The 26,270-nt window shown below is 38.0% G+C and overlaps 1 protein-coding gene across 1 annotated transcript in view; it reads right to left on the bottom strand.

Annotated features, from left to right (window-relative positions):
* The window catches only part of LOC122797784 (kinesin-like protein KIFC3), a gene marked incomplete at its 5' end in the record, with an annotated part of 595,169 nt that overhangs the window by 430,791 nt on the left and 138,108 nt on the right, over positions 1-26,270 (bottom strand). Inside the window, one exon of the mRNA XM_044066305.1 lies at positions 13,980-14,117. Coding sequence (XP_043922240.1) covers positions 13,980-14,117 — 138 coding nt within the window. The remainder of the gene's footprint in view (positions 1-13,979; positions 14,118-26,270) is intronic.

The raw sequence follows: 26,270 nt of genomic DNA, 5'->3' as shown, positions 1-26,270 counted from the left end.
AGCGGTTAAGGATAGTGAAGTAAGAGAAGGGTAAATGATAGTGGTTAATCAGGTGTGGAACAGGGACATTGCCAGAGAGTATTGATATGGGGTTTAAGCTTTTTTTTGAATTGTAGGAGTGAAGGTTCTGAGGTGAGCATGGTCGGTAGGGAGTTTCACATTTTACCTACAAAGTTTGAGAATATTTCTCAGAATTTTCAGTTAATTGTTCTAATGGCAACATTTCACACCTCCATTTAGACCACTTTCACAATAAAAAGGCCAACAATGAAAAAAGAGCTTACCTACAATTGCAGTTCACAGATGAAACCATAAAACAAAACACCCTGATTCAAAACTATTTTAGGATTTGTTGGCTGATTACATCTTAACATAAGCATTGATGGGGGAGCTTTAACACTGGTGGCACCACCCTCTAAATCCGCATATGACAGTTACAAGACAAGGCAAATATTGTGGCAAACAATATCATCTTGAATATAAAGAATTGTGCCAGGCCCTGTTAAATGATACACAAAATACAAGAAAAATGTTGATGGATAATGCAAAATTGTAATCGATAAACATTACAGAGAAAACAGATCTCAGAATGCAAGAGTCAAGAAGACAGAGTAGCAGAATCCATGTAAGAAGTATAACCGAAAGCAGTGATAGAGAAGTAAAAATATGGAGATAAAGTAGAACATCTATGTATTATTAAGTGACAAGCAGACCTAATAGAAAATAACTTCTTTGTCTTCTTTTTCCCAGTAAGGGATCATCACAGTGGATCACCTGTCCGCTCATGATTGGCAGTAGACTTTTACAGTGTCGAGTTGCCAGCCCGGCACCTAACCTTCAAAGGAAGACACACACACTCATGCCTAGGGCCAATTTAGAGTGTCCAATCCACCTACAGCATGTCTTTGGGATGTGGGAGGAAACCGGAGCACCAGGAGGAAACCAACGCCCTAATAGAAAAGAACTGAGTATATTAAATAAAGAGATAAAGATAGTGACAAACACACCTTGCATGAATACATTAAAACATGAGATCAACAAGTTAAACAAAATGCCAGAATTGCATAAAGCCAAGAGAAGCCTTTGCACATATAGTTCAAATGTCAAAAGAAGCATTTTCAGTTAAAGGCTGTTTTTAATAAGATTTCAGAGAGAAAATCAGAGTAATAAAAGTTATTTTTCACATACTAGAGGAAAGGAATATAGTCTCTTAGTTCCTGTAATCTACAATAGAAATTTAAACATTGGTAAAGGTAGGTGTTTTCCTTATACAGAAAGAAGATCAAAATACATAGAAATATAAGATAGTAAAACAATGTGTGAACATGAGAACACAATGTAAAAAACAAACAGAAGAGGCTGTGACCTAATCTTAAAAAATATGAACTGTTTGTCTTGTTGAGTCAAAGCAAAGCAAAATAAGGCTGGTCTAATACACATATCGGAATATCTAGGAAAACTGAAGACTGGTCTTCTTCACATTGTCGTAAGATGACAATATCGAGTCTGATATTGTCGGCACGATAATATCGAAAGAGAAGAACATTGTGCAAGTAAACAGAAATCTCCGTAAGGGGAGACTTCTGTTTACTGCAATGTAGTGCAGTCTCGGAGTTCATATATTTAAGTAGGGGGGGTGGAGGGGTGCAGCCCCCCACGTAGTGGGTGCAGGTGGGCTTGCACCCCTGCCTACACCATTTAGTTTTTTTTTTAATTTGTTTTTTTTTTGTTTTTTTACGTTATTCGATGTTTTACTTAATCGATCAGTAAAGTTCAACCTTTATTGATTTGATTAAGTAAACTTTCGATAACATGATATAGACACGATTTCTACACTATTAATGTGTATCAGTGTACAACAAAGAATACTTATTAGTTATGTGACTCTTCAGGTTGCTCAGTGGTAGAACTTGTAGTTTTCACAACATTCCATTCAACAGTCCCAGCTCTTTATGCAATATTTTGCAACAACAAATACACTGAAAACTAATACTGATCCTCACTTTAACAGCCATCAATTTAAATAGCGTTTGTGAATGTCAAACATTTGCATACAGAAAAATTAACTTTACTCACTAGCTAGGGAAATGTTTCATGCAAAATATATAAAATGTTACTAGAACTGTCATATCCAGAATAATTCGTCTATTTATGACACACAAAACATCTTACACAAACTGATGTTTATGCAACATATAGTGCCTGCAATCCCTTGATGGATCCTGCATGAAAATATACTGGTTTATTTCTTCTGCCCTCAGGTATGAATACTGCTGTAGCCTCGGTCTGAAATAAGACTATTACCATATGATAAGAATGATATGATCTCTACACAAATATACTTTATATTGTAGTCAAATGAACTCATCAAATTAATGAATCAACTGAGAGAGATTCCACCCTGCCTTCTGCAGTTAATTCTGCAGCAGGTAACTTACTGTCAGTCTTCTGGATTAAAATACATATGTGGTGATGTTCATTCTAAAATATATTATAACATTTCCCTCCAATATCAAGGACTTACACAACAAAAACAATACACTGTTGCAGTGGATACTCCCCTTTTCATCCAAACTTTCAGTCTGAAATTGGCATCTGCCCTACAGTATCATTGCCATGACTTATTTGTTTTTGTCCCATTTACTGCTCACGACATGTAATCCTGTGTTGTAAATTATAATCAATGCTGTGCAATTTCATGCAGGTTGCACCATATTCATTTTGAGACAGAACCTTAGACAAGTTTGCCTGACGTCTCTCACTGGAAGCTTCAAACTTGACTGGGCTGTTGTCAAACTGTGCCTGGACACCAAGCGATGAACCAGATCATCTTATGGTAAAGTAATTTTCTACCATCTCATGCTTGTGAAGGGAACAAACTGGACAGATTAAATTGTGTACCACAGACTTACAGTGCCAAAGTATACTGTTCAATATGGCTGTGTGAGTAGCCCTTACTATGCTGCACTGCAAAAATGTAAAAATAAGTTGCAAAGACAAATGTGCATGACCTTATCCATCCCAGGATACATTGTGCATACTCAGCATGTCACATAATACTGATTACTGCATTATAATACAGTGATGTAATATTATAAGCATGCACTTGCAGTTAAACATATTAAAGTTAAAATCATTATGGTGTCCTCCCTGAGTTTGGATGCCATTTTACATTGCCATTCAGTATGCATCCATAAAGTGATTATGCTGTATTCCTTCACATTATACAATTCAGTGGCCTTCACTTGCTTAGGTGTTTTTTTATATTCTAACATAAACAGGAGAAGTTCTCATTGTCAACATAAGCTCCCTATTAAAATGTTGGCTGTCAAAATGCCAAGTGCTAAAAAGATGAAAAACGACCAAAAAACACAGAGAAGAGCAAATCTCAAAAATCGCTCTTCGCCTTAAAACTTCTTTTTGCAGGGGGGCAAACACCCTACCCCCCCCCAACTATATAAATACCAACTCAGAGACTGACATACATTGGAGAAAAGGGAATATTCTGAGAAATAGTATTGCAGGCTTAGTATATGTAAGTCTGATCTTTTAGCCATTCAGTGTCTGCATTTTGGGACTCGCTCTAGCCAGTTCCAACATTTTAAATGATTACTTCAACATCACTTCTAAAAAGGTACAATGCAGGTGGATTTCTACTGAATGACAGTACACAGAAACAGTCAGAAAAAATGCTCTAGAGGTGGTATAAAGAGTCCCTTAAGAACTCTTGAAAAACTGTTCAGAAAGATGATTGCTTTACCCTACTGGAGGTGGTACAGCTGCAGCTATACCTGAAATCACTGCTACCACTGCTTCAATGATCTCTGGAAGAGACAGGGGACCATTTCTAAAAATATAAGCTGTTGATAAGGAAGGGGAAGGTGGCAGCTTGGTGTATCCTAAATTTAAAAAATATTCCAAATTGCATTACTTAAATTTTATTTATATTTTATTTATTAGTTTTATTTTTGAAGCTATGGCCCAATTCAAAACACATTCATATACAAGAGTAGCAAAACCAAATTCAAAAGGCTCCTGTGATGCCTCATCCAAATATTTTTCATGTTTACTATCTGTTTCGTAAGTCCATCTAGTGAGACAGTTTAGTTTTGCCTTGCTTCTGAAGTATGCATAGTAGACAGCAGCCCTGAATCAGAAGGCTGGAATTTATTTTTCTGAATGTTTTTACATCCACTGTTTGAATATATAGATAAGAGGCAAATAGCATTTAGCAAAATGTTTAGCTAATGATAGTAATATGCCTAGATAAGATGTTTGATAGTTCGTTTTTACACTGTCTGTAAAAATCCATGCAAGTGTACACCTGCTTGTATATTCATTTTTTTTTATTTATATTGCTTAGTTTTTTTTTTATTTCAGATAAACAGTTTTACTAATTGTCACACTGCCAGCCCAGCTATCTGGAATTTTGTAAGTAATTATATGTCATTTCTGAATATTAATATGATTTACATAGAAGTGTAACAGAAGGAGATACTGCCAGCTCAATTATCTGGAATTTTGTAAATAGTTATATGTCATTTGTGAATACCAGCGTGATGCAATTGCTTGTGTTACCACTATATTATAACTGTGTGTTATGTGTGTATCAAGCTGCTGGTACAGAATTGTGTGTAAAGTACTAAGCTTAAGGATGTGTCCACAGTGTACCCTAGTGGAAAAGAACAGAAATGTATATAAACTATTATACTTGTGTAAATGTATATGTTTTAACAGTGGGAATTAGAACATAGAGGGTTAACATGCAAAACTTCAAGAAAATAGTTGAAATTAAATTGTTTTATTATTGTGTCATAAAAGTTAGTTTCAATGCAGCAAGGGGACAGGATGTCTAAAACTAGCAAGCCTTCTGCATTGTGCTGTAAGTGTTTTATTGTTTTATGTATCCTAGCAGCTGCAAACATCTGAAGGCTATGTGTTTTCACAGGGCGATGCCAAATTCTGATTTTCTAACAACAGGGGTTTACCTTGGGAACTGAAGTCAGGTGACAAAAAGTGATGTCATGATGCAAGCCACCCAGCAGTAATATTTGATATTAATTTAAGAAGTCTCTGAGAGAGAAAGAGGGCATTTCATATTTTGTCTTTCACCCAACAAGAACATCCACTCACCACTTCTGCCTGCTTGTTGTTCTGTAAATAAGTTTTTAGGGCATATTAACTCTTTTATATTCAGGTAGGAATATAATAAGGTATAGCTTAGATGTTTCCTTTAATCATTTGAGACTATCCTGCAATGCTGTTTTAAATATTTCCTGTGATTTTGAACTATGATGTAACTGATTACTTACTGAGTATTGTCTTGTTCTTTTGTTATTTATTATTAACTATATTTAAACCTTTCTTTGTGGCTGATATTAGACCTGGTAAATTTTCAAAAATAACCTGAGTCCGGTACAATAAAGGCTATCCAATAATCCAAGGTTGACAGGCAAACAAACGTAAAAAGGTATAGTTTTATTGTCCACAGATTAACAAATAAACGTAGATCCCTTACAACGTGAATTGAGCGCTTTCGTCTCCACAAACCGGAGACTTCATCAGAATAAAATGGTACAAATTGGGTTCTCTTTTATATTCTACCTGTGTCATTAAATTGTTTAATTTAATTAATTAATTAGTTAATTGCACACTTGAATATTAAGTCCTTCCTAGTAACAGTCCTTAATTTAAAAAATACATACATCTATACTTCCATAACACAAAATAAAACCATAATAGTTGTTGAAAATGCAGTTGCAATCTGTTTACTGCATGTTCACATAATTCACCTTGGAACCACATTATTTAAATGCTCTATTTGATCATTGTTAACTTATATATACAAAATTTAACTAATTTTATGAGAGAGGAATATTGCAAGAATATATAGCAAGAAATATACACGCAATATGAGCAATATATATAAAAAATATACTTCTGTTAAGCGTATAAATAAGTAAGGAATGTGTTTAAAATGTATTATGAATAAATAAGATAAGTGAATGTAGTAAATAAATATAGTAAATATATATACACATATACACAGGGTCCCTTTGATGCTGCACATGGCTCCAAATGTATTACCTAAAACCCAGAGTTTGATGCTTTAAATTGTACATGAGCAATATTACAATAATGGAAATATAATTGTCAATTAATTTTATATAGATTTTGTTATCCATTTATTAATGTATTTATTCATTCACTCACTTATTCATTTATTTATTCATTTTTGTAAAATATATATACATTGTAATTTGATATTTATTCTATTTAATGTGTACTTCACAATAGCTCACAATATCCACCATGATTTTTCATACAATAACGCTGTGTATTTATTAATTCCCATTCTATTTTATCTATTATTTTAATATTGCTCGTGTACAATTTAGAGCATCAAACTCTGGGTTTTAGGTAATACATTTGGAGCCATGTGCAGCGTCAAAGGGACCCTGTGTATATGTGTATACATATTTACTATATTTATTTACTACATTCACTTATCTTATTTATTCATAATACATTTTAAACACATTCCTTACTTATTTATATGCTTAACAGAAGTATATTTTTTTATATATTGCTCATATTGTGTGTATATTTCTTGCTATACATTCTTGCAATATTCCCCTCTTCCCCTCTCATAAAATTAGTTAAATTTTGTATATATAAGTTAACAATGATCAAATAGAGCATTTAAATAATGTGGTTCCAAGGTGAATTATGTGAACATGCAGTAAACAGATTGCAACTGCATTTTCAACAACTATTATGGTTTTATTTTGTGTTATGGAAGTATAGATGTATGTATTTTTTAAATTAAGGACTGTTACTAGGAAGGACTTAATATTCAAGTATGCAATTAACTAATTAATTAATTAAATTAAACAATTTAATGACACAGGTAGAATATAAAAGAGAACCCAATTTGTACCATTTTATTCTGATGAAGTCTCCGGTTTGTGGAGACGAAAGCGCTCAATTCACGTTGTAAGGGATCTACGTTTATTTGTTAATCTTTGGACAATAAAACTATACTTTTTTACGTTTGTTTGCCTGTCAACCTTGGATTATTGGATAGTCTTTATTGTAGCGGACTCAGGTTATTATTTATAAATTTTCAAAAATGTTATCCACCATTTGAGGAATAGCTGCTTAAAACAACTGCTACCATAAAAACATTTAATTGTTAACTTATTTTAAAGGGTGAAAAGTAGTTGCATTTTGGTGTGCCAAACTGGTCTAGCTGGAAATGACAATATTGTCAAGAAGACAGGGGTGGGATGTTGGCCCTGGAGAGACCTCATTAATACTTGTAAAAATATGTTAACTATTTCAGTTACTGTCAGCAGATCTGCACTAGAAACACTTAGTTCAGACCAAGGTCTACAAAATCCTGGGGAGCTAGTGATTATAACTCTGTTCTACAGCTTTAAAGTGTAAAGTTCATTTAGATGTGGTAGGTGTTAAGAATAACCTGAGGCAGTACTTTGCATTCATCATACGATTTTTAGGCCAGCCACACATTACAGATTACTTAGTGGTCAACATATGACTGTGAGATTGTAACTTATGTCCATTGCATATAAAATGGTTGCAGCAGGTGTGAATTTATATGCCAGTCTATCACCTCCATCACAAACACATTGTAGGTGTCTACTGATCATGTACATAAATTTATGTAACTGGATATTTGCATCAGCTCAATCTTTAGCTTCAATCAGCATACAGGTTGGTATGATAAACTATTGGGTAGCTGGAATTTATATGCAAAGAAGAAAACAGATAACTGGCTTGACCACCATGGAAAACTATTTATTAAAATATAAGAATAAAATCCCTAAAGTAAATACTAAAAGACTAAAAGTCAGTCCAAAAATTCACGATAAGTGCTTTCAACCTTCCGGTCTTCCTCAGATCCATAAAATGCAACAATGTAATTTCCTTATTATCATAGTCAACACCCAATCAATTATCTTCCATAGGGTAGCCCGTCCTTGAATCCAGCCTATGATCAAGCAGATGACATTGCCTAGTTTATCAATCAATCATTTTCATCTCAGGAGCTGCTGCCCCTTAAGAATTGGGGATAATACCATTTAAACCAGGTGAGCGATCTGCTAATAAGTCTACAATCCATTTAAAATTGCTTCAATTTCAGTCATGTTGCACGTCACCTCTTCTTAAGCTTTCAGTAACAATTTCTAACACCATAAACAAAAACGTATGGTCAGGGTTGGACATAATGTGCTGTGAGAGGGCATTGCTTTGGACTTTATTTCTGATGCCATTCATATCATTCAGAAGGATACATTCTTGGAAAGGTCTATTGGTTTTGCCAATATAATAACAAGGACAGCAGGTACATGTAGCAATGTAAACCACATTCCTGGTATTACAATCTACATATTTGTTAAGTCAGTATCGTTTGTGAGTATTAGGGTGCGTGAATTCATTAATGGTATTGATACTATTACAAGCCTTATATCTTCCAAATGAAAAGGTGCCTTTCCTTAAAGGCTGTAAACTTAGAGATCTCTTCACATTCTTGTAACAGAGCAACCTCTTAAGATTCATGTGATTTTTGAAACAAAAACGAGGTGTCTCACCTACTATATGTTTCAAGTTATTATCTACAGTTAGAATAGACCAATTTTTCTTGATGATGTTACATATTTGGGAGACATCAGAACTATATGTAAGTAAACATCTGATAGGACACTCTTCTTCTTCACATTCTTGGCTATCTCCAATATTATCCATCTTATCAAAAAAGAAGAGGCATACTTTTGTATTCCTTAACCCTCGTGTTTCCATGGTATGGAGCTGAGCATCCTAACTTCTATATCCTTGTTCTTGAAAGTTATGCGAAAGAGTTGTTTCTCATGTTCATAAGTTCCCGTATCTGTACAAAGTCTTGATACAGAAATAAATTGTCCCTTCACTATTTGTGGAAAGATATGTCCTGGATGAATACTCATCCTATGCAAGAGGTGATTTCTCCAACAATTCTTGCAGTAAACTGCCATATTGAAATACCCTGTTTCATCTCTAGTGATTCTGACATCAAGGAAACTTACTTCTGTTCTTGACTTATGAACATCAAACTCTAAGAAGGTGGTAGTCATCTCCAAATACTTTACAAAATGAAGAAGGTTGGTCTCATCTCCTTATCATATAAGGAATAAATTGTCCACAAAATAAACATAATATATAATGTCATTCACCCATGGATTGATCTCATTAAATATATACCTCATTTCCCACTGAGCCAAGATAATGTTAGAATAACTACTGGCACATGAGGTGCCCATGGCAACCCCCCACTTCTGCCAATAGTAATCATCCTCATATAAAAAGATATTATATTCAAGAATAAGTTTCAGCAAAGTACAAATAAATAGACCGGCTTTTGCTTCTTCAGCTTGCGTATGTATGAAGTCTCTAACTGCAGATATCCCATGTTCATTGGGAATGGCAGTAAAGAGACTGTGAACATCCATAGTAACCATCGTAAGTCCAGGTCTATAAGTTAGTAAGTCAACCATTTTCAATTTCTGGTATAATGTCTCCAAAAATGGGAAGCATCTCACAGAACTGTACTAGCTTTCAGTAGTAATCTTTTCAAACAGTGCTTGACATACATAGAAACAGGTTCAGTATCCCATCCCCTACTTGAAACAATAGGTCAAATGGGTGGGTCGTGGGAGCTCTTGTGTCTCTTAGGGAGTCCATTTATCACTGGTATGTATGGGTGTTCAACCCTAAGGTAATCATACCTCTCCTGTGTAACAGTTCTTGTCATGAGCAAGTCTTATAAAATACCATGAACATTTTAACCTTTTTGTTTATTTCCCATTTGGGTATCTTCATATATGTTTGAGTATCAGCCAGCATGTTATACATTCTTCTCTGATAGTCATCGGTATCCAGCACAACTATCGCACCTCCTTTATCAGAAGGCTTGATGACTATCCTTTCATCATTCATCAATTGTCGCAATGCTCTTAGTTTATCGCTGATGAGGCTGTGAAAACCTCTGCAATCATTATTCTGATGTAATTCAGCTACATCCTTCTCACCCATTCACATAAATAATTCTACAGCAGGATGTGGAACTGGCAAAAAAAAGTACTTGGCTTTTCGAATCTATTGATTGGCAGGTCATCACTCTTACTAGCAAAAATGTTCTTCAATGTGATATTTCTTCCAAAACATTCACTTTTCACTAAGTCTTGAGCTAAGGGCTGGCATAAATGATAAACCCTTGTTCAGCAGATGTATCTGTGTCTCATTCAATGTATGTTGAGAGATAACAACGAGAGAGAGTCATTGATCATAGCTCCTAGTGGTGCTACATTGTTGTCCTCTTCCTCCCTCTGCTCAGGGACCTTTGTTGTTGTTGCAAATGTTGTTGCTATTTGATAAATATAGGGAGCCCTTGAAAAACTGTAAGATCAGAGGCCCCTTCTTTTGGTCTGGTCTCTACATTCAACTGCTGGAAATTACAAAGATTATCATTTCGACAGTCTCCCTTCTACATAACTTTTTCTACATTAAAGGCCTCAGTATCATCTTCGGAGCTAGAGGCAGGAACTGTAGTCACTTTCTCATAATTAGAAGCAGCTGCTGTTGTACTTGATCCGCTTGAACAACTAAGCACATCAGTATGCTCAGTATGGTCAGTACTGGACGCAGCTGCTTTGTTTGCATATGATATGTATATCTAGAGGCTCTATGTCAGATGTAGTAGACAGCCTAGTAGAAACGTCCTTATTCTTTCCAGATTTAATCTTAGCAGTTTCAGTCACATCCCAAGGCCATTGAAACAAATTGCCAATTTTAAAATCCTGAAAATCTCTAATTAGTTTATGACTTTCACATTTTTCATCCTGTTATCAAACAAATTAAGATTACACTGCAAAGTTTCTAATTTATGTATAAATGTATCAGAGAGCATCACACTTTCAAGTTCTAATTGTTTCTTTTTAATCAACTGCACTGTTTTTTTCTTCAGTGGGCTAAAGTATTCAATTAACAGTTAAATGTATGTAAAGCTAGTTTCAATGTTAACTGCTTGCCACTGTGCAAATAAATCAGGGTAGGTGTTCCCATATATAGGCATGCATCAGCTGAAAAAGCTGCCAATGTAACCTTTTCAAATGATAGGCAGCATTCTCACATTCCGAAAATATTCAATCAAAAGTCTCAGTTTCATTAGGTAAATCAGAATCCTTGTGTGCTTCAGCATTTAGGTCAAGAACAAGAAGTGGATTAGCAGAACTTGCTGAAAACTCTTATTGCACACAATTCATATTTAGTACCAAGGATGGTTTCACTCTAAGCATATGCAACATATCATCTGCTCTAAGTTGTCCTTTACTCCCTTCATCCATCTGCAACAACAGGACCAAGACAAACAAATGTATTAGTGGAATGAAAGTCCCTGTTGGTCGCTAAAGGTCTAAACCCGGTAAAATAATAATCATAATAGAAAATTCACCCCAGGGATTACTCCAGTGGCTTTACTCGACAGAGGCACTGGGAAATAAGGTCGGGTAGCATGATGCCAGGGTAATCCAATGGGCTAGGCTTGTAAAGGCCCCAGGGCCATTAGCCTAGTATACACTTATGAACCTATGTACCTATAAAAAGAAGAAAACAAGCAACTGGCTCAACCACCATCGAAAACTATTTATTAAAATAAAAGAATAAAATTGATAAAGTAAATAGTAAAGGTCTAAAAGTCAGTCCAAAAAAATTCAAGATAAGCACTTTCAAACTTCCAGCTTTCCTCAGAACCATAAAATGCAAAGATGTCATTTCCTTATTATCATATTCAACATCCAATCAATTCTCTTCCAATTTTTTTTGACGATGTTACATATTTGGGAAACATCAGAACTATATGTAACTAAACATCTGATAGGATGATGTGTGTTTAGTGCAACAGGACTGAAATTGAAGAAATTAAGTAGGATCATAGGAAGTTACTATGCTATTGACCCCGACGCCCTTATAAGTCTAGCCAAGAGTTTAACCCATGTTTAGACAAGTCAGCACCCAAAGCCCCTGTCCAACAGGGACACAGGTGGAATCCCAGGGGTGTATTTGCTGTTTTCCATCCAGTTATCCAGGTTGCGCTCGAAAAGGGATAATGCGATACTCTGCTTGACATAGAGAGGGAGTCTATTCCACAGATGGGGAGTCTCTGGGACATAAATCTGTTCCGCCAACAAGTCCTATTGATGTCACAGGCCAAGTTGAGATCGCTCGTGTGGGTTACACAAGTGGGGCTTGACTTGTGGATATGCAGCAGTCCCATCAAGGCAGGGTCTGAGATTGCTTTGTATGCCAGACAGAGGTTACCTCTGAGGAGTCTGTATGAAACTGAGTAGAGGGACAGGGCTTTTAGCCTATCTGTGCAGGGTAGATGTTTGAGGCCCTGGATTCTTCTGGTGAGGAACCTCTGTGGTCTCTCCAGTTGCTGCATGTGCTTTGCAAGGTACATGCCAAAGGGGGCACTGTACTCAATAATTGGCCTGATAAGGGAAGAATACAGGGATGTTATAACCTCCTTGTCCCTAGATAAGATACCTTTACTTATGAGGTGGGCCATGTAGAAAGCTTTCCATACAATGGAAGCAACATGGTGGTCAAAAGTCAGGTTGCTATTAACCTGGGTGCCCAAATCCCTCACGACTGATTGTGTGCTTAGGACGTTGTTATTAATGTGATAATATGTGGGGACGTCACTCTCCCCAAATGGATTGCAGACTTATGAGCAGATCTCCCACCTGGTTTAAATGGTATTGTCCCTTTAAAACCAGTTCTTAAGGGACAGCTGCTCCTGAGATGAAAATGATTGGTTGATAAACTAGGCAGTGTCATCTTCTTGATCATAGACTGGATTCAAGGAGGCGACTGCCCTATGGAAGAAAATTGATTGGACGTTGACAATGATAATAAGGAAATGACATTGTTGCATTTTATGGATCTGAGGAAGGCCGGAAGGATGTAAGTGCTTATCCTGAATTTTTTGGACTGGCTTTTAGTCTTTTAGTATTTATTTATCAATTTTATTATTTCATTTTAATAAATAGTTTTCTATGGTGGTCAAGCTGGTTATGTTTGTTTTTCTTCTTTTTATGATTATTTTACCAGTTTTAGACCTTTAGTGACCAACAGGGACTTTCATTCCAATAATAAGTTTATATACAAGGTTGCTAAGCTTTTTCCTGTTAAGCAAGAGCTTCTGGATGTAAGAACCTGCTGCAAGAATTAATAATATCTCAACAGGACCAACACCCCCATCTTGGTCATCTTGGCAACATTGCTAACTCCAGCTAGACTAGTATAGTTCACCAAATGCAATTAATGTCCATTCTTAAAATAAGCTAACCCCCATGATGCTACGAAACCAAGATGAAAATATGGGTTGCCACTTCTATCCTGTAGCTCAGGTAACAGAGTCAGCTTTCTTTCAAGTAAAAGAGAACATCACTGTCATTCACCCATTAAAGCATGCAAAGAAAGCACACCCACACATGCTCGCACCTACCTGCGTGCCTTTAAATTCACTTGATATCTATTAAAATGTAATTACAGATATAGTGATATATTCACTTGACTTACACCTGCTGTAGGGAAACTGGTCTTATACCATTTCCGTTATGTTAATTTGAATTGCTTTTGACCTTATTGTGGCTGAAAAGGGTCGCTAGACCAGTCAAGTCCATTTTCTTGGTTAACTTAATATAGACGATTAAGTAAATAAATTAGGGCTGCACGTATTATGCATTTCATTTTAAGTAAAGTGAAAGGAAACTGAACATAGTTACTGAGTTTCTGCATATAAACAAAGTGCATTTTATTCACTAACAGAATATACCATTTAGAATTAACACTTTTCCCTTCTTACCTGCTGAGTCTGTTTTAAGCACGTAATACACAGTGAGATGATGGAAGCTTACCTTAACCAGAAGGGTAGAAGACTGAGCTGGGATGGAAGACAATTGCTGTAGTAGTCCCTGAGTTACACTGAGTCCCTGCTTTAGGCTTTCATTCTCTGCTGTAAGGTGCTGGATTCTTTTTTCTGAGTCGGTTATACCCTGTAATGGACAACAAGACACTTGTTCTGAGAAGGCTGTACCCATGAAGATACTACTACATCAGTATGGCTGAGATTTGTAGTCAGCACTTTACAATAGACTATATAGAATACGGACTTGTAAGTTTCATTGTTACTGTACCAACATATTTATTCCAGAGGGTGTTAAAAAAAAGCCTAGAAGTGAACCTAAACACATATGGTAGGAATGATGGCCCTATTGCAGAGACAGATCAGTGCCTACATAGATTCATAACAGCTAGAGCAAGCTATATTCCCTTGCTTCTGAAATGTGTTCTTTTTTGTTATGTTAATTATTTTTAGCAAACAACAGTAAATGTAATGCGGAATTATTGTAAAGACATTCGGCGACATGCTATATTACCATACTGGCTATGCAAGCTAGACGCCATGAGCCTTCAAGTACTTTTCATGTGGATGAAAGATAAAACTTTACGTGCTGAGCAGGGAAAGGCAATAGTATGTTATCTTCATGTAAATTCTGGGGTCTGACATATTGCTCGGTACCTCTTCCAAATGGGCAAACTGCCATGCCTGTGAACCAAGCAGGAAGCAGCATATATTAAGGTCAAGCCCAAAATGCATATCTCAGCTGAGACACTTTAAATGACAAGACTTTTTATTTAAACTTCTTTAGCCAAATAATAAATGCAGATCATCAGTTTATGTTGTAGAATGATTAGTCTTTCATATCAACTTGTGAAATTAACCATTTTACCTAAATTACATTAAAAGTGATGTTGTAGGTAGATAGATATAATTTGCATAAAATGTGTCTTAAGATGACTTAGAGAAGTTTTACTTAACAGGACATCCACCTCCCAGTTTAGAGGGCAAAAAAGCAGTAAATAAATATTTGGCATCACTAAAATGAAGTCAATCAAATCTCCTTAATATAAAAATAAAGCAATCTACAAAACTGGAAATACAATGTCTGCACCAGGTGGGAAATTTAAATCTCTCTTGGTTCTGAATAACAAGATGATGCTCTCCGAGTTAATGTTCTAGTCCATACATGTACTCACTGCAGAAGTTACAGAAGAGGTCACAAGAAAAATATTACCTCTTGCAGATTTAACTTTAGAAGATGGTACCTACATACCTTTCTATGTAAGGCCCTCACATCCAAAAAGTGGGATTGGTAGAAAGCATGCTGATAATGTATCAAAAGGTTTGGCTGCTTCAGGTTGTTAAAGTTATTTAATACGTGATCTGAACATATACAGTACTGAACAAAAAGCATGGAAGTAATGTCTTGCTCTCTGGATGCATCTGTGAAACGTAATAGCTGCAGATAATAGTGCTCACCAACAGAGAAGTATTTCTAAAGTATATCTGTATCGAGGTATTCGTTAGTGTTACGAGTGACAGAAAACAATCTAAAATTCTTAAATGAGAAAGGCATTTCACACATACACACAAACACGCACGAGCATGCATGCAAAGCAGTAACACTGGTGTTTAAAAATGTATACTAATTATAAAAGTATTATTACTAATTTCCACAAAATGTTACTTATCTGTTCCAATACGTGAATATACCAATAAATATAAAATTACAAAAATCGTCTTGACTACATGCTGTTGAAATAACATCATCTTACTTAAAGACCTACTCCTACTGTACGCATCTCCACTGATGACTGCAGTCTAACATTTGCAAACAAGACAGCATGAAGAACATTTAAAAACAGCATTGAACAGACTGCATCTGCCTAGCAACCTTGCCTTTGTGAAATTCATAGCAATAACAAGATAGCTTGTTGGTAGCTGTGGTGTTAAAGTTCCTTGCCAGACTGTCTACAAACAAACCAATGTCTGTATAAATATTATAAGTTAAAAGCAGCTAAAGTTCATGATCCTACATGCTCAAGTAGTTACTCATATAAGAGGAGAGGTTCATAGGATGATACTAGGCTACTGGCCCGTAGGCCCTTGTAATCTTAGCCAAGAATTTTGACTATGTTCCCACAAAGTCAGCACCTGTTTCTCCCCTCCAGCAGGGACACAAGTGTGATCCCAGGGGTATATTTTCTGTTTCACATCCAGTCATCCAGGTTTCTCTTAAAGAGGGCTAGAGAGGTACTCTGCTTGACATGGAGAGAGAGTCTATTCCACAGATGGGGGAGTCTTTGGGAATACTCCCTCTTCATGTCAAGGAGAGTACCTCTCTAGCCCTCTTTAAGAAACTGAGTCCTGACTTTACAACTAGGAGGAATATGCAACTGACTAGATCTAGAGTTAGAAACTGATTGCTTCCAGTATGATGTCGCTCTGCAAACAGCATAAGTGCAGAGTTCTGTAGGTACAGTGGGTTAAATAAGGTATTTTAGAAGTGCCTAGGCATCAGCATCTGTAACTAAGCAGGGTAAAAGCAATTTAACCAGCTGTCAACTGAAAATAAAAGGCATAAGTCCCAACCACAGTGGCTTCCCTTTGACGTGCAAGAAGGAGCCTAAACAAATAATGATGGTGAGGTTCGGGGAACCTGAAACAGAGGTTGAGACTTGGGAAACCATATGGCAGGAATTCAGAGAAATGAAAAACTCTTTACAAGAGAACCTAACCATTTAGGGCAAAAAAAAAGAACATGTGATTGACACCTTAAACAAAAATGAACTAGCAGTAAAAGAGATAATGTCTGAAAATGAAGAACTAATGGCATGAGTAGAAGTGACAGTGGCATGACTGGAGTGCCTGGGAGCTACAGATGCAGAGCCTGCAGGAAAAATCTTAAATTCATCGGCATACTGGAAAAAAAACAAAGGAACCAAATGCAATAACACTATGAGGGAACTGACTGCCAAATGGTCAGAGATACCTGAGAAGCAGGTACAGATTGAAAGGGCCGACAGAACTGCTAGGCAGCCAATATATGGGGAGGGGATGCAAGCGAGACCCATAATAGCTCAATTTCAAACTTTTGCCTTAAGAGAGAAGATCCATGGACTTCTATGGTAATCAGGCAAGAAGCTGAAAATAGTATATGAAATTCCCTTCATGGAACAAGATTTTTTTGTATGAGATGAGGAGAAATGATAAATATATCCTAGTAATGTGAACTTGTCATGAAAAGTGGTAAGATGGCAAATCTTATACCCAGCAAACTTCATAGTGTTCTTGCAGGGTGCTGTCAAGACTTTCACTGATCCAAGAGAAGTGATAGAATATATTAAAAGACCGGGCAATCTTAGGAGACCAACCAGGCATGGGAAGAATAAGGAACAAACAGGGCAAGTGGAGAAAGAAGGAGCAGAGAAATTGTAGATGGAAAAGGGTCCAGGATAATTCCCATTATTTAAGAAACAAGAATGATTAAAAGAAAAATGCTGAAACACTGAAAAAAGTAAGACAGAACAGAAATGAGAATGAATTTGTGAAGGGCCACACCAGTGCAAAATAGAGAGAGGGTCGGCGGAGAAAAGAGAAGGAGAAACCTGAACACTGGGTTGGAGGGGATGACGATAAATTCAATAGTCTAAATAACTGCTGGCTTATGAAGAGACATTAATAATTTAATTGACATTAATATTATGTTTCACCGTAAACATGCAGTTGAGTCGATATAACACACACATTGAAAGACCAGCAAGAACAAAAAAAGGAAGGGTATAAATGTTAGCAGCCCTGCACAGACTGTAAATACCATGTCGCTGAATGGAGGGACATTTGCTAATTGTACACATTTGAAACGTATGTATTACCAATCATTAGATAATATGAATAATATGCAATTTATTTTCTGCTGTGTTTTTTCTTTAACAAAACAAGTAAATATACTTTGTTGCTATGTTGTTTCCACTGTCTAATATAAATTGAGAGTGGTTCCCCTTTGAAGTGCAAGGCAGGAAGGGGTATGCATGTAGATCAAGTGAAAGGTTAGTTCTGTGTAGAAGGCACCAGGAAGGAAGGGCGGAGACATATGACATAAATTACTCATACAAAAGGTGGTGCCCAGGAGCAGCAGGGATTAAAGTAAGAAGAGTAGAGAAGGGATCTGTAAAAAGAGTGATAACATGGTTTAAACTGGAAAGTGGGGCAGAGAAAGGATTCATGATGTTTGATACTGGGCATAATGAGCCACATATACATGAGGAGAAATACGAACTTGGGTGTTGAGAGGGAAGAGAAGTGACATTGTATAGGAATATAGTCCCAACCAGAAACACTAAGAACCAAGCTTCACATAAAAAAGGGGAAAGACGAGAAACAAATGAAGGCAGGAAAGGGATGACTTAGGGGTTTGGGCAGTATGAAAAAGAGACAGTAGAGATGGGGTAACCAGGAAATGGCGAAGTACACCTGCAGGTCGGAGCATAAAACAGTAACACAGGGAGACCTGAAGAATCTAAGAAGCAGACAAAGCTAGAATGCGGATAGGAGGAGAAACCAATGGAAACAACGAAGAGAGAGTATGTAGGTAGGAACTGCATATTCTGGAGCATGCAAACAGCTGTTGCACAATATTAGCACTGTTATAGTGATCAAAGGATGGGCGCCGAATGCAACACATACCAAGTAGTATGCAGAGTTCTCTAAAAAAGCATGCATCTTTGTAAATAGTTGGATACTGTACATAGGTAGGGAAGGAGGGGTGTTGCAAAAATGATAGTAATGAGAAACAGATTCAGAGAGCAGTGAGACAGAAGGGAAAAGAAACAGGAAACTAGGATCCAAAAGGAAAGAATAGGAAAAGAAGAATTGGAAGAGGGAAGTAAAAAAGACTCCAGATAAAATGGGTTATACAGAAATAAGAATACGTTCATGGAATGCTAACATACTGGGTGCAAGAACAAAGAAAGAGAGACGACTAAGCTGTATGAGGTGTACAAAATCACACCTTATTGATTCTTGAAACATATCTGTCAGAAGAAATCATACCTCTCAACTGTCTACATTTTTACAGAATGTTCAGATTTTTGCCTCATATTTATGGTATGCTCCTCATAAAATTTGTGGGTTTTTTTTCTGGTAATCACCGGGATGATCTGAGGATTGCAGTAACCAAATAATGACATACATTTGAGTTTCAGACTTCAGATAGTTCAGAAAATGTATGTTAACACAATCCCTGTTACTGTAGCATCTTTCTAAGGACAGAGAAGAAAACTGATCCCATATGCAGGTGCCATTTTACTGATGTTAATAAAATATGAACAAGACCTCCCAAAAATATAGGCCATGATATGTAAATTTGGTGAAATATCTAGTTAAAAAATAAATAAATAAATAAAGTAAAGCAATTTTAGTAGTAGAGACAGAAACAAAAACCAGAGAGGAAGTAATGGAAGGGATGTGGGACTCACAAGAGAAATACCTGCAGAAGTAATGGTAGACCAATGGGAAAAAATAACTTACCAGAAAATACTGAATGGAAGGGATGTGGGACTCACAAGAGAAATACCTGCAGAAGTAATGGTAGACCAATGGGAAAAAATAACTTACCAGAAAATACTGGACAGGATAAAAAAAACAGTTACAAGAGAGGTCAACAAAAAAGTTATAAATGGATTACAGAGTTCAAATGACAGAAATGTATATCATGCCCTAATTTCTATATGTGGGACAGGCCTTCCGGAATTTAGCTGAAACCACATTCCTGAAAAAGTGAAGCAGTTAATGAGGGATTTTATTTGAGATGGGGTGAAGCCAAGGGTGGAGTGGGAGAAGTTGACACTACCAACTAATATAGGGGGTCTGGGTATTCCAGCCTTAGTGGATAACCTACAGTCATGTCAGACAGCTAATGCACTGATGGCAAATGTAGACTATTTGGCAGACTGGAAGGAGATGATTTAAGGAGAAAAAGGAAGGATAATCGTAAAGGGACATAGAAGATATATTGCTAGGAGAAGAAAATAATCTGCAGACAGATTAGGAAAAAGCAACACAGAAAGATTTTATCAGGAGATGAAGGAAATGGAATAGAAGTAGTATTGTAAGGATAATAATGATTAGAGGTAGGTGAGAGGATAGAAATACATAAAATGACCTGTAGAGGTTGAGAAAGGCACAGCAAAAAATGATCTACTGGTCTCAGTTAAAACTGGGAAACAATATTAAAACATGGGAACACAAATAAGAGAAGAATATAATATAGCTCATACTCTGGAATGGGAATGTCAAGGGTTCAGAAGTAGGTGGGGTAGGATGAGAGAGACAGATGAACACAAGAGTGGCGGGATCTAGAGCTGATAACGAAAGTAGGTATTTGAAGGCAGGAGGGGAGGCTCACCAAAGGACTGTTAAGAATAGGGAGGAAGTGAGTGTGAGGCACGGAAGAGGAGAAAGTGGATGCACACAGAAGACCATGGGAAGAGGAACTGAATGCAAACATAAAGAGGAAGAATGGAATGAAATTATGAGACTCCCAAGATATGTATCAAAGTCCTGAAGACTTAGATTCTTCACTTGGAAAAGTCTCCATAAATACTTTTACACTGCTAGTAGATTGGCTAGGATGTTCCCTGGAATACTGGGAGTGACTGGAGATGTGAAAAAGACAGGGGGACTGGGAGCATATTTTCTGGAGTTGCAGGGTACTAGAAGGCTAAAAAGAAGAAATAACGCAGATAATACAGCACAGAATAGAAGATGCAGGAAACATACAGCTAACGTCAAAATTATTAATAATGGAATATCAAGGGTGATTTCCAGAAAATCAAAAACAGTTAGTGGAATTATTAATGACAGCAAGTAAGAATGTGATAAAAAAGAAACTGGAAAATTACCGAAAGGCCAGTGGGAAAAAGATGTAATTCTTCTTCTTCTTTCAGCTTTAGGGGTCGCCACAGCAGATCACCTGTTTCCATTTCTTCCTGTCCTCTGCATCTTGCTCTGTCACACCAACCACCTGTATATCCTCTCTCACCACATCTATAAACCTTATCTTAAGCCTTCCTCTTTTCCTCTTACCTGGCAGCTTCATCCTTAGCATCCTTTTCCCAATATACCCAGCATCCCTCCTAAGCACATGTCCAAACCAACACAATCTCGCCTCTCTGGCTTTGTCTCCAAACTGTCCAACCTGGGCTGACCCTCTAATATACTTATTCCTAATCCTGTCTACCCTCGTCACACCCAGTGCAAATCTTAACATCTTTAACTCTGTCACATCCAGCTCTTTTTGTCAATGCCACTGTCTCCAACCCATATAACATAACTGGTCTCACTGCCCTTTTGTAGACCTTCCCTTTCACTCTTACTGGTACCCGTCTGTCACAAATCACTCCTGACACTCTTCTCCACCCACTCCACCCTGCCTGTACTCTCTTCTTTACCTCTCTTCCACATTCACCATTACTCTGAACTGTTGCTCCTAAGTATTTAAACTCATCCATCTTCGCCAACTCTACTCCCTGCATCCTCACCATTCCGCTATTCTCCCTTTCATTCACACACATATATTCTGTCTTAGTCCGGCTGACCTTCATTCCTCTCCTCTCTAGAGCATATCTCCACCTCTCCAGGGTCTCCTCAACTTGTTCCCTACTCTCACTACATATCACAATGTCATCTGCAAACATCATAGTCCACAAGAACTCCTGTCTGATCTCATCTGTCAACCTGTCCATCACCAGTGCAAATAAGAAAGGGCTCAGAGCTGATCCTTATTGTAATCCCACCTCCACCTTAAACGCATCTGTCACTCCCACTGCAGATCTCACCGCTATCACACTACCCTTGTACATATCCAGTACCATTCTTACATACTTGGAACAGCGTTGCGCCACAGGTATTAGTATTTCATCTGAGTATTCAAAACTTGCTAAACAACCAAAATGGTGAAAAGACAGCTTCAAAACAACATCTTCAATAACAGGCTTTTACCATGTTGAATCCACAATATATGAACTGCCATTTCTCCTAAACACCTCCAAGCTTCCACAGGTATGTCATCTGGACCAACAGCCTTTCCATTCTTCATCCTCTTCATAGCTATCCTTACTTCTACCTTGCTAATCCACTGCACTTCCTGATTCACTATCCCCACATGATCCAGCCTTCTCTCTCTCTCTCTCTCTCTCTCTCTCTCTTCATTCATCAGCCCCTCAAAGTACTCTTTCCATCCGTTCAACACATTCTCCTCGCTAGTGAGTACTTTTCCCTCATTATCCTTTATCACCCTTACCTGCTGCACATCTTTCCTAACTCAGTCCCTCTGCCTAGCCAATCGGCACAGGTCCTTTTGTCCTTCCTTAGTGTCTAACCTTTCATACAACTCTCTCTATACGCCTTATCCTTAGCCTTTGCCACCTCTCTCTTTGCCATGCACCTCATCTTCTTATACTCCTGTCTACTTTCTTCATCTCTCTGACAATCCCATTTCTTCTTCACCAACCTCTTTCTCCGTATACTCTGCTGTACTTCCTGATTCCACCACCAGGTCTCCCTGCCCTCCCTTCCTCTGCCCAGATGTCACATCATGCACCTTTCTAGCAGTCTCCCTTACTAGCTCTGCTGTAGTTACCCAGCTATTTGGTAACTCTTCACTGCCACCCAGTGCCTGTCTAAACTCTTCCCTGAACTCCACCTCACAATCACCCTTTTTCAATTTCCACCATTTGATCCTTGGTGCTGCCCTCACACTCCTCCTCCTTTTCTTGATCACCAATGTCATTCTACAGACCACCATTCTATGCTGCCTAACTAAACTTTCCCCCGTCACCACTTTACAGTCTCCAATCTCCTTCAAACTGGCCCTCCTGCATAGGATATAATCCACCTGTGTGCATCTTCCTCCACTCTCGTATGTCACCCTATGCTCCTCCCTACAGGAGAGTATACAGAGGAAGAGGCTGGCGAAGAAGAAGTGGGATTGTCAAAGAGATGAAGAAAGTAGACATGAGTATAAGGAGATGAGGCGCATGGCAAAGAGAGAGGTGGCGAAGGCAAAGGATAAGGCATATAGAGAGTTGTATGAGAGATTGGACACTAAAGAGGGAGAAAAGGACCTGTACCAGTTGGCTAGACAGAGGGACAGAGCTGGGAAAGATGTGCAGCAGGTAAGGGTGATAAAGGACAGTGAGGGAAACATACTCACAAGTGTGGAGAGTGTGTTGAGTAGATGGAAAGAGTACTTTGAAGGGCTGATGAATGAAGAGAATGAGAGAGAGAGAAGGTTGGATGATGTGGGAATAGTGAATCAGGAAGTGAAGCAGAATAGCAAGGAGGAAGTAAGGACAGCTATGAGGAGGATGAAGAATGGAAAGGCTGTTGGCCCAGATGACATACCAGTGGAAGCATAGAGGTGCTTAGGAGAAATGGCAGTGGAATTTTTAACTGGATTGTTTAATGAAGTTTTGGAAAGTCAGAGGATGCCTGAAGAGTGGAAAAAAAGTGTTTTGGTACCTATCTTTAAGAATAAGGGTGATGTGCAGAGCTGCAGTAACTACAGAGGGATAAAACTGATCAGTCACAGCTTGAAGTTATGGGAAAGAGTAGTGGAACCTAGGTTAAGAAGGGAGGTGATGATTAGTGATCAGCAGTATGGTTTCATGCCAGGAAAGAGCACTACAGATGCAATATTTGCTCTGAGAGTGTTGTTGGAGAAATACAGAGAAGGTCAGAAGGAGTTGCATTGTGTCTTTGTGGACTTAGAGAAAGCATATGACAGGGTGCCTAGAGAGGAGTTGTGGTATTGTATGAGGAAGTCGGGAGTGGCAGAGAAGTATGTAAGAGTGGTACAGGATATTTACAAGGGTAGTGTGACATTGGTGAGGACTGCAGTGGGAGTGACAGATACGTTTAAGGTAGAGGTGGGTTTACATCAAGGATCAGCCCTGAGCCCTTTCTTATTGTTAGTGGTGATGGACAGGTTGAGAGATGAGATTAGACAGGAGGCCCTGTGGACTATGATGTTTGCAGATGACATTGTGATATGTAGTGAGAGTAGGGACCAGGTTGAGGAGACCCTGGAGAGGTGGAGATATGCTTTAGAGAGGAGAGGAATGAAGGTCAGCAGGGCTAAAACAGAATATATGTGTGTAAATGAGAGGGAGGGTAGAGGAATGGTGAGGATGTAGGGAGTAGAGTTGGTAAAGGTGGATGAGTTTAAGTACTTGGGATGAACAGTTCAGAGTAATGGTAAGTGTGGAAGAGAGGTGAAGAAGAGAGTACAGGCAGGGTGGAATGGATGGAGAAGAGTGTCAGGAGTGATTTGTGACAGACGGGTACCAATAAGAGTGAAAGGGAAGGTCTACAAGAGGGTAGTGAGACCAGCTATGTTATATGGGTTGGAGACTGTAGCATTGTCGGAAAGGCAGGAGTCAGAGCTGGATGTGGCAGAGTTAAAGATGTTAAGATTTGCACTGGGTGTGACTAGGATGGACAGGATTAGGAATCAGTATATTAGAGGGTCAGCTCAGGTTGGACAGTTTGGAGACAAAGCAAGAGAGGCAAGATTGCATTGGTTTGGACATGTGCTGAGGAGGGATGCTGGGTATATTGGGAAAAGGATGCTAAGGATGGAGCTGCCAGGTAAGAGGAAAAGAGGAAGGCCTCAGGTGAGGTTTATGGATGTGGTGAGAGAGGACATGCAGGCGGTTGGTGTGAAAGAGCATGATGCAGAGGACAGGAAGAAATGGAAACAGATGATCCGCTGTGCCGACCCCTAATGGGAACAGCCGAAAGAAGATGATGATAATGATGATGATGACAAGGTTTAGATCCCAGGAGGGTGTGGCTCTGAGGGATTGGGATTTCTTTAAGTGTAGCATGTCCAACAGCTCTGGGTTTGACATGGCCTTGTATGTTAAGCAGAGATTGCCTCTGATTAGTCGATATGCGACAGAGTATAGCTGAAGTTGTTTTCGACAGACAGCATAGGGCATCTGCTTTAGGCCTGTGATTCTTTTAGTGAGGTATTTCTGTGGCCTTTCCAGTTGTTGCAGATGTCTTGCAAGGTACATACCAAACGGGGCGTTGTATTCTATAATGGGTCTAATGATTGATGAGTACGGTGGGACAATGACCTCCTTTTTTCGGGATGAAAAGCCCTTAGTGGTGAGTTGTGCCACATAGAAGGATTTCCTGACTGCTGTGGCGATGTGGTTATCGAAGGTGAGACCACTGTCCACCTGTGTCCCTAAGTCTCTTATCACACTTTCGGTGTTTAGTGCACTGCCACCTATATGGTAATTCACAGGTACATGTTTTTTCCCAAAGGGGATAACTATACATTTCTTAGCAATGAGCTTGAGCCCATGGCTCTGGCACCAAGCATCTGTTTCTGTAAGGCCCTTTTGTAGAGTATCCACATCATTTGGGGATTCAATAATGGCTCCCAGTTTGCAGTATGTATATATATATATATATATATATATATATATATATATATATATATATATATAGATATAGATATATATATATATATATACATATGTATATATATATATATATATATATATATATATATATATATATATATATATATATATATATACAAAGCGAATATCATAGTTGGCTTGAGGGAATAAAATCAATAAATACATTTGATTATACACAGAGTAAAAAGAAAACGCATTATATACGTGCATTATATATACAGTGGAAATCAGATCTAGCATGCTGAAGGAATCACAATGAGATACTTAGAGCAAGATATGTAGATGGAAGACAGGAATTAAGAGGTTAAGTTATATGACCAGAGAAACAGCAGCTGCATTTTCCTAGAGTTTTGAAATGTGCCTTTATTTGTGAATGGAAAACTGGGTACGAGGAATTATCTTTAAAAAAAGATGGGCGAGATTCCCACAGTTTGGGAGCAGGGATTTAGAAAGCACGGTCTGTGCAGCGAAGCCTTGCTTGGAGGAGAGGAGAATAGTGGTCAGGATGTCCAAGGCTGTAAGTGGGTGCATCTCTGAATTTAAATGGAGAAACAGGAAACAAGTTGAAAATGGGCAGATAGCCTGTCTAAAAGGAGGAAGAACTTGTTTCTCAGTAAAATCATATTTTTTCCCTTTGGTGGTAAAAATGTAATAGGTTCATAGGTAGGTACTAGGCTATCGGCCCAAGGGCCTATGTAAGCCTAGCCAACAAGGTTCCCTGGCTTACGCCACCCAAAAAAGTTATTTTCCTGTGCCACCGTCGAGCAGAGACACAGAAGTGATCATCAGGGTGTATTTCCTATTTC

Source organism: Protopterus annectens, chromosome 3.part1 (assembly GCF_019279795.1).
Source record: "Protopterus annectens isolate FY-2018-M chromosome 3.part1, PAN1.0, whole genome shotgun sequence".
Taxonomy (NCBI): Eukaryota; Metazoa; Chordata; order Ceratodontiformes; family Protopteridae; genus Protopterus; species Protopterus annectens.
Note: the sequence above shows the minus strand (reverse complement) of the source record. Positions and strands in the feature narration are given on the sequence as shown.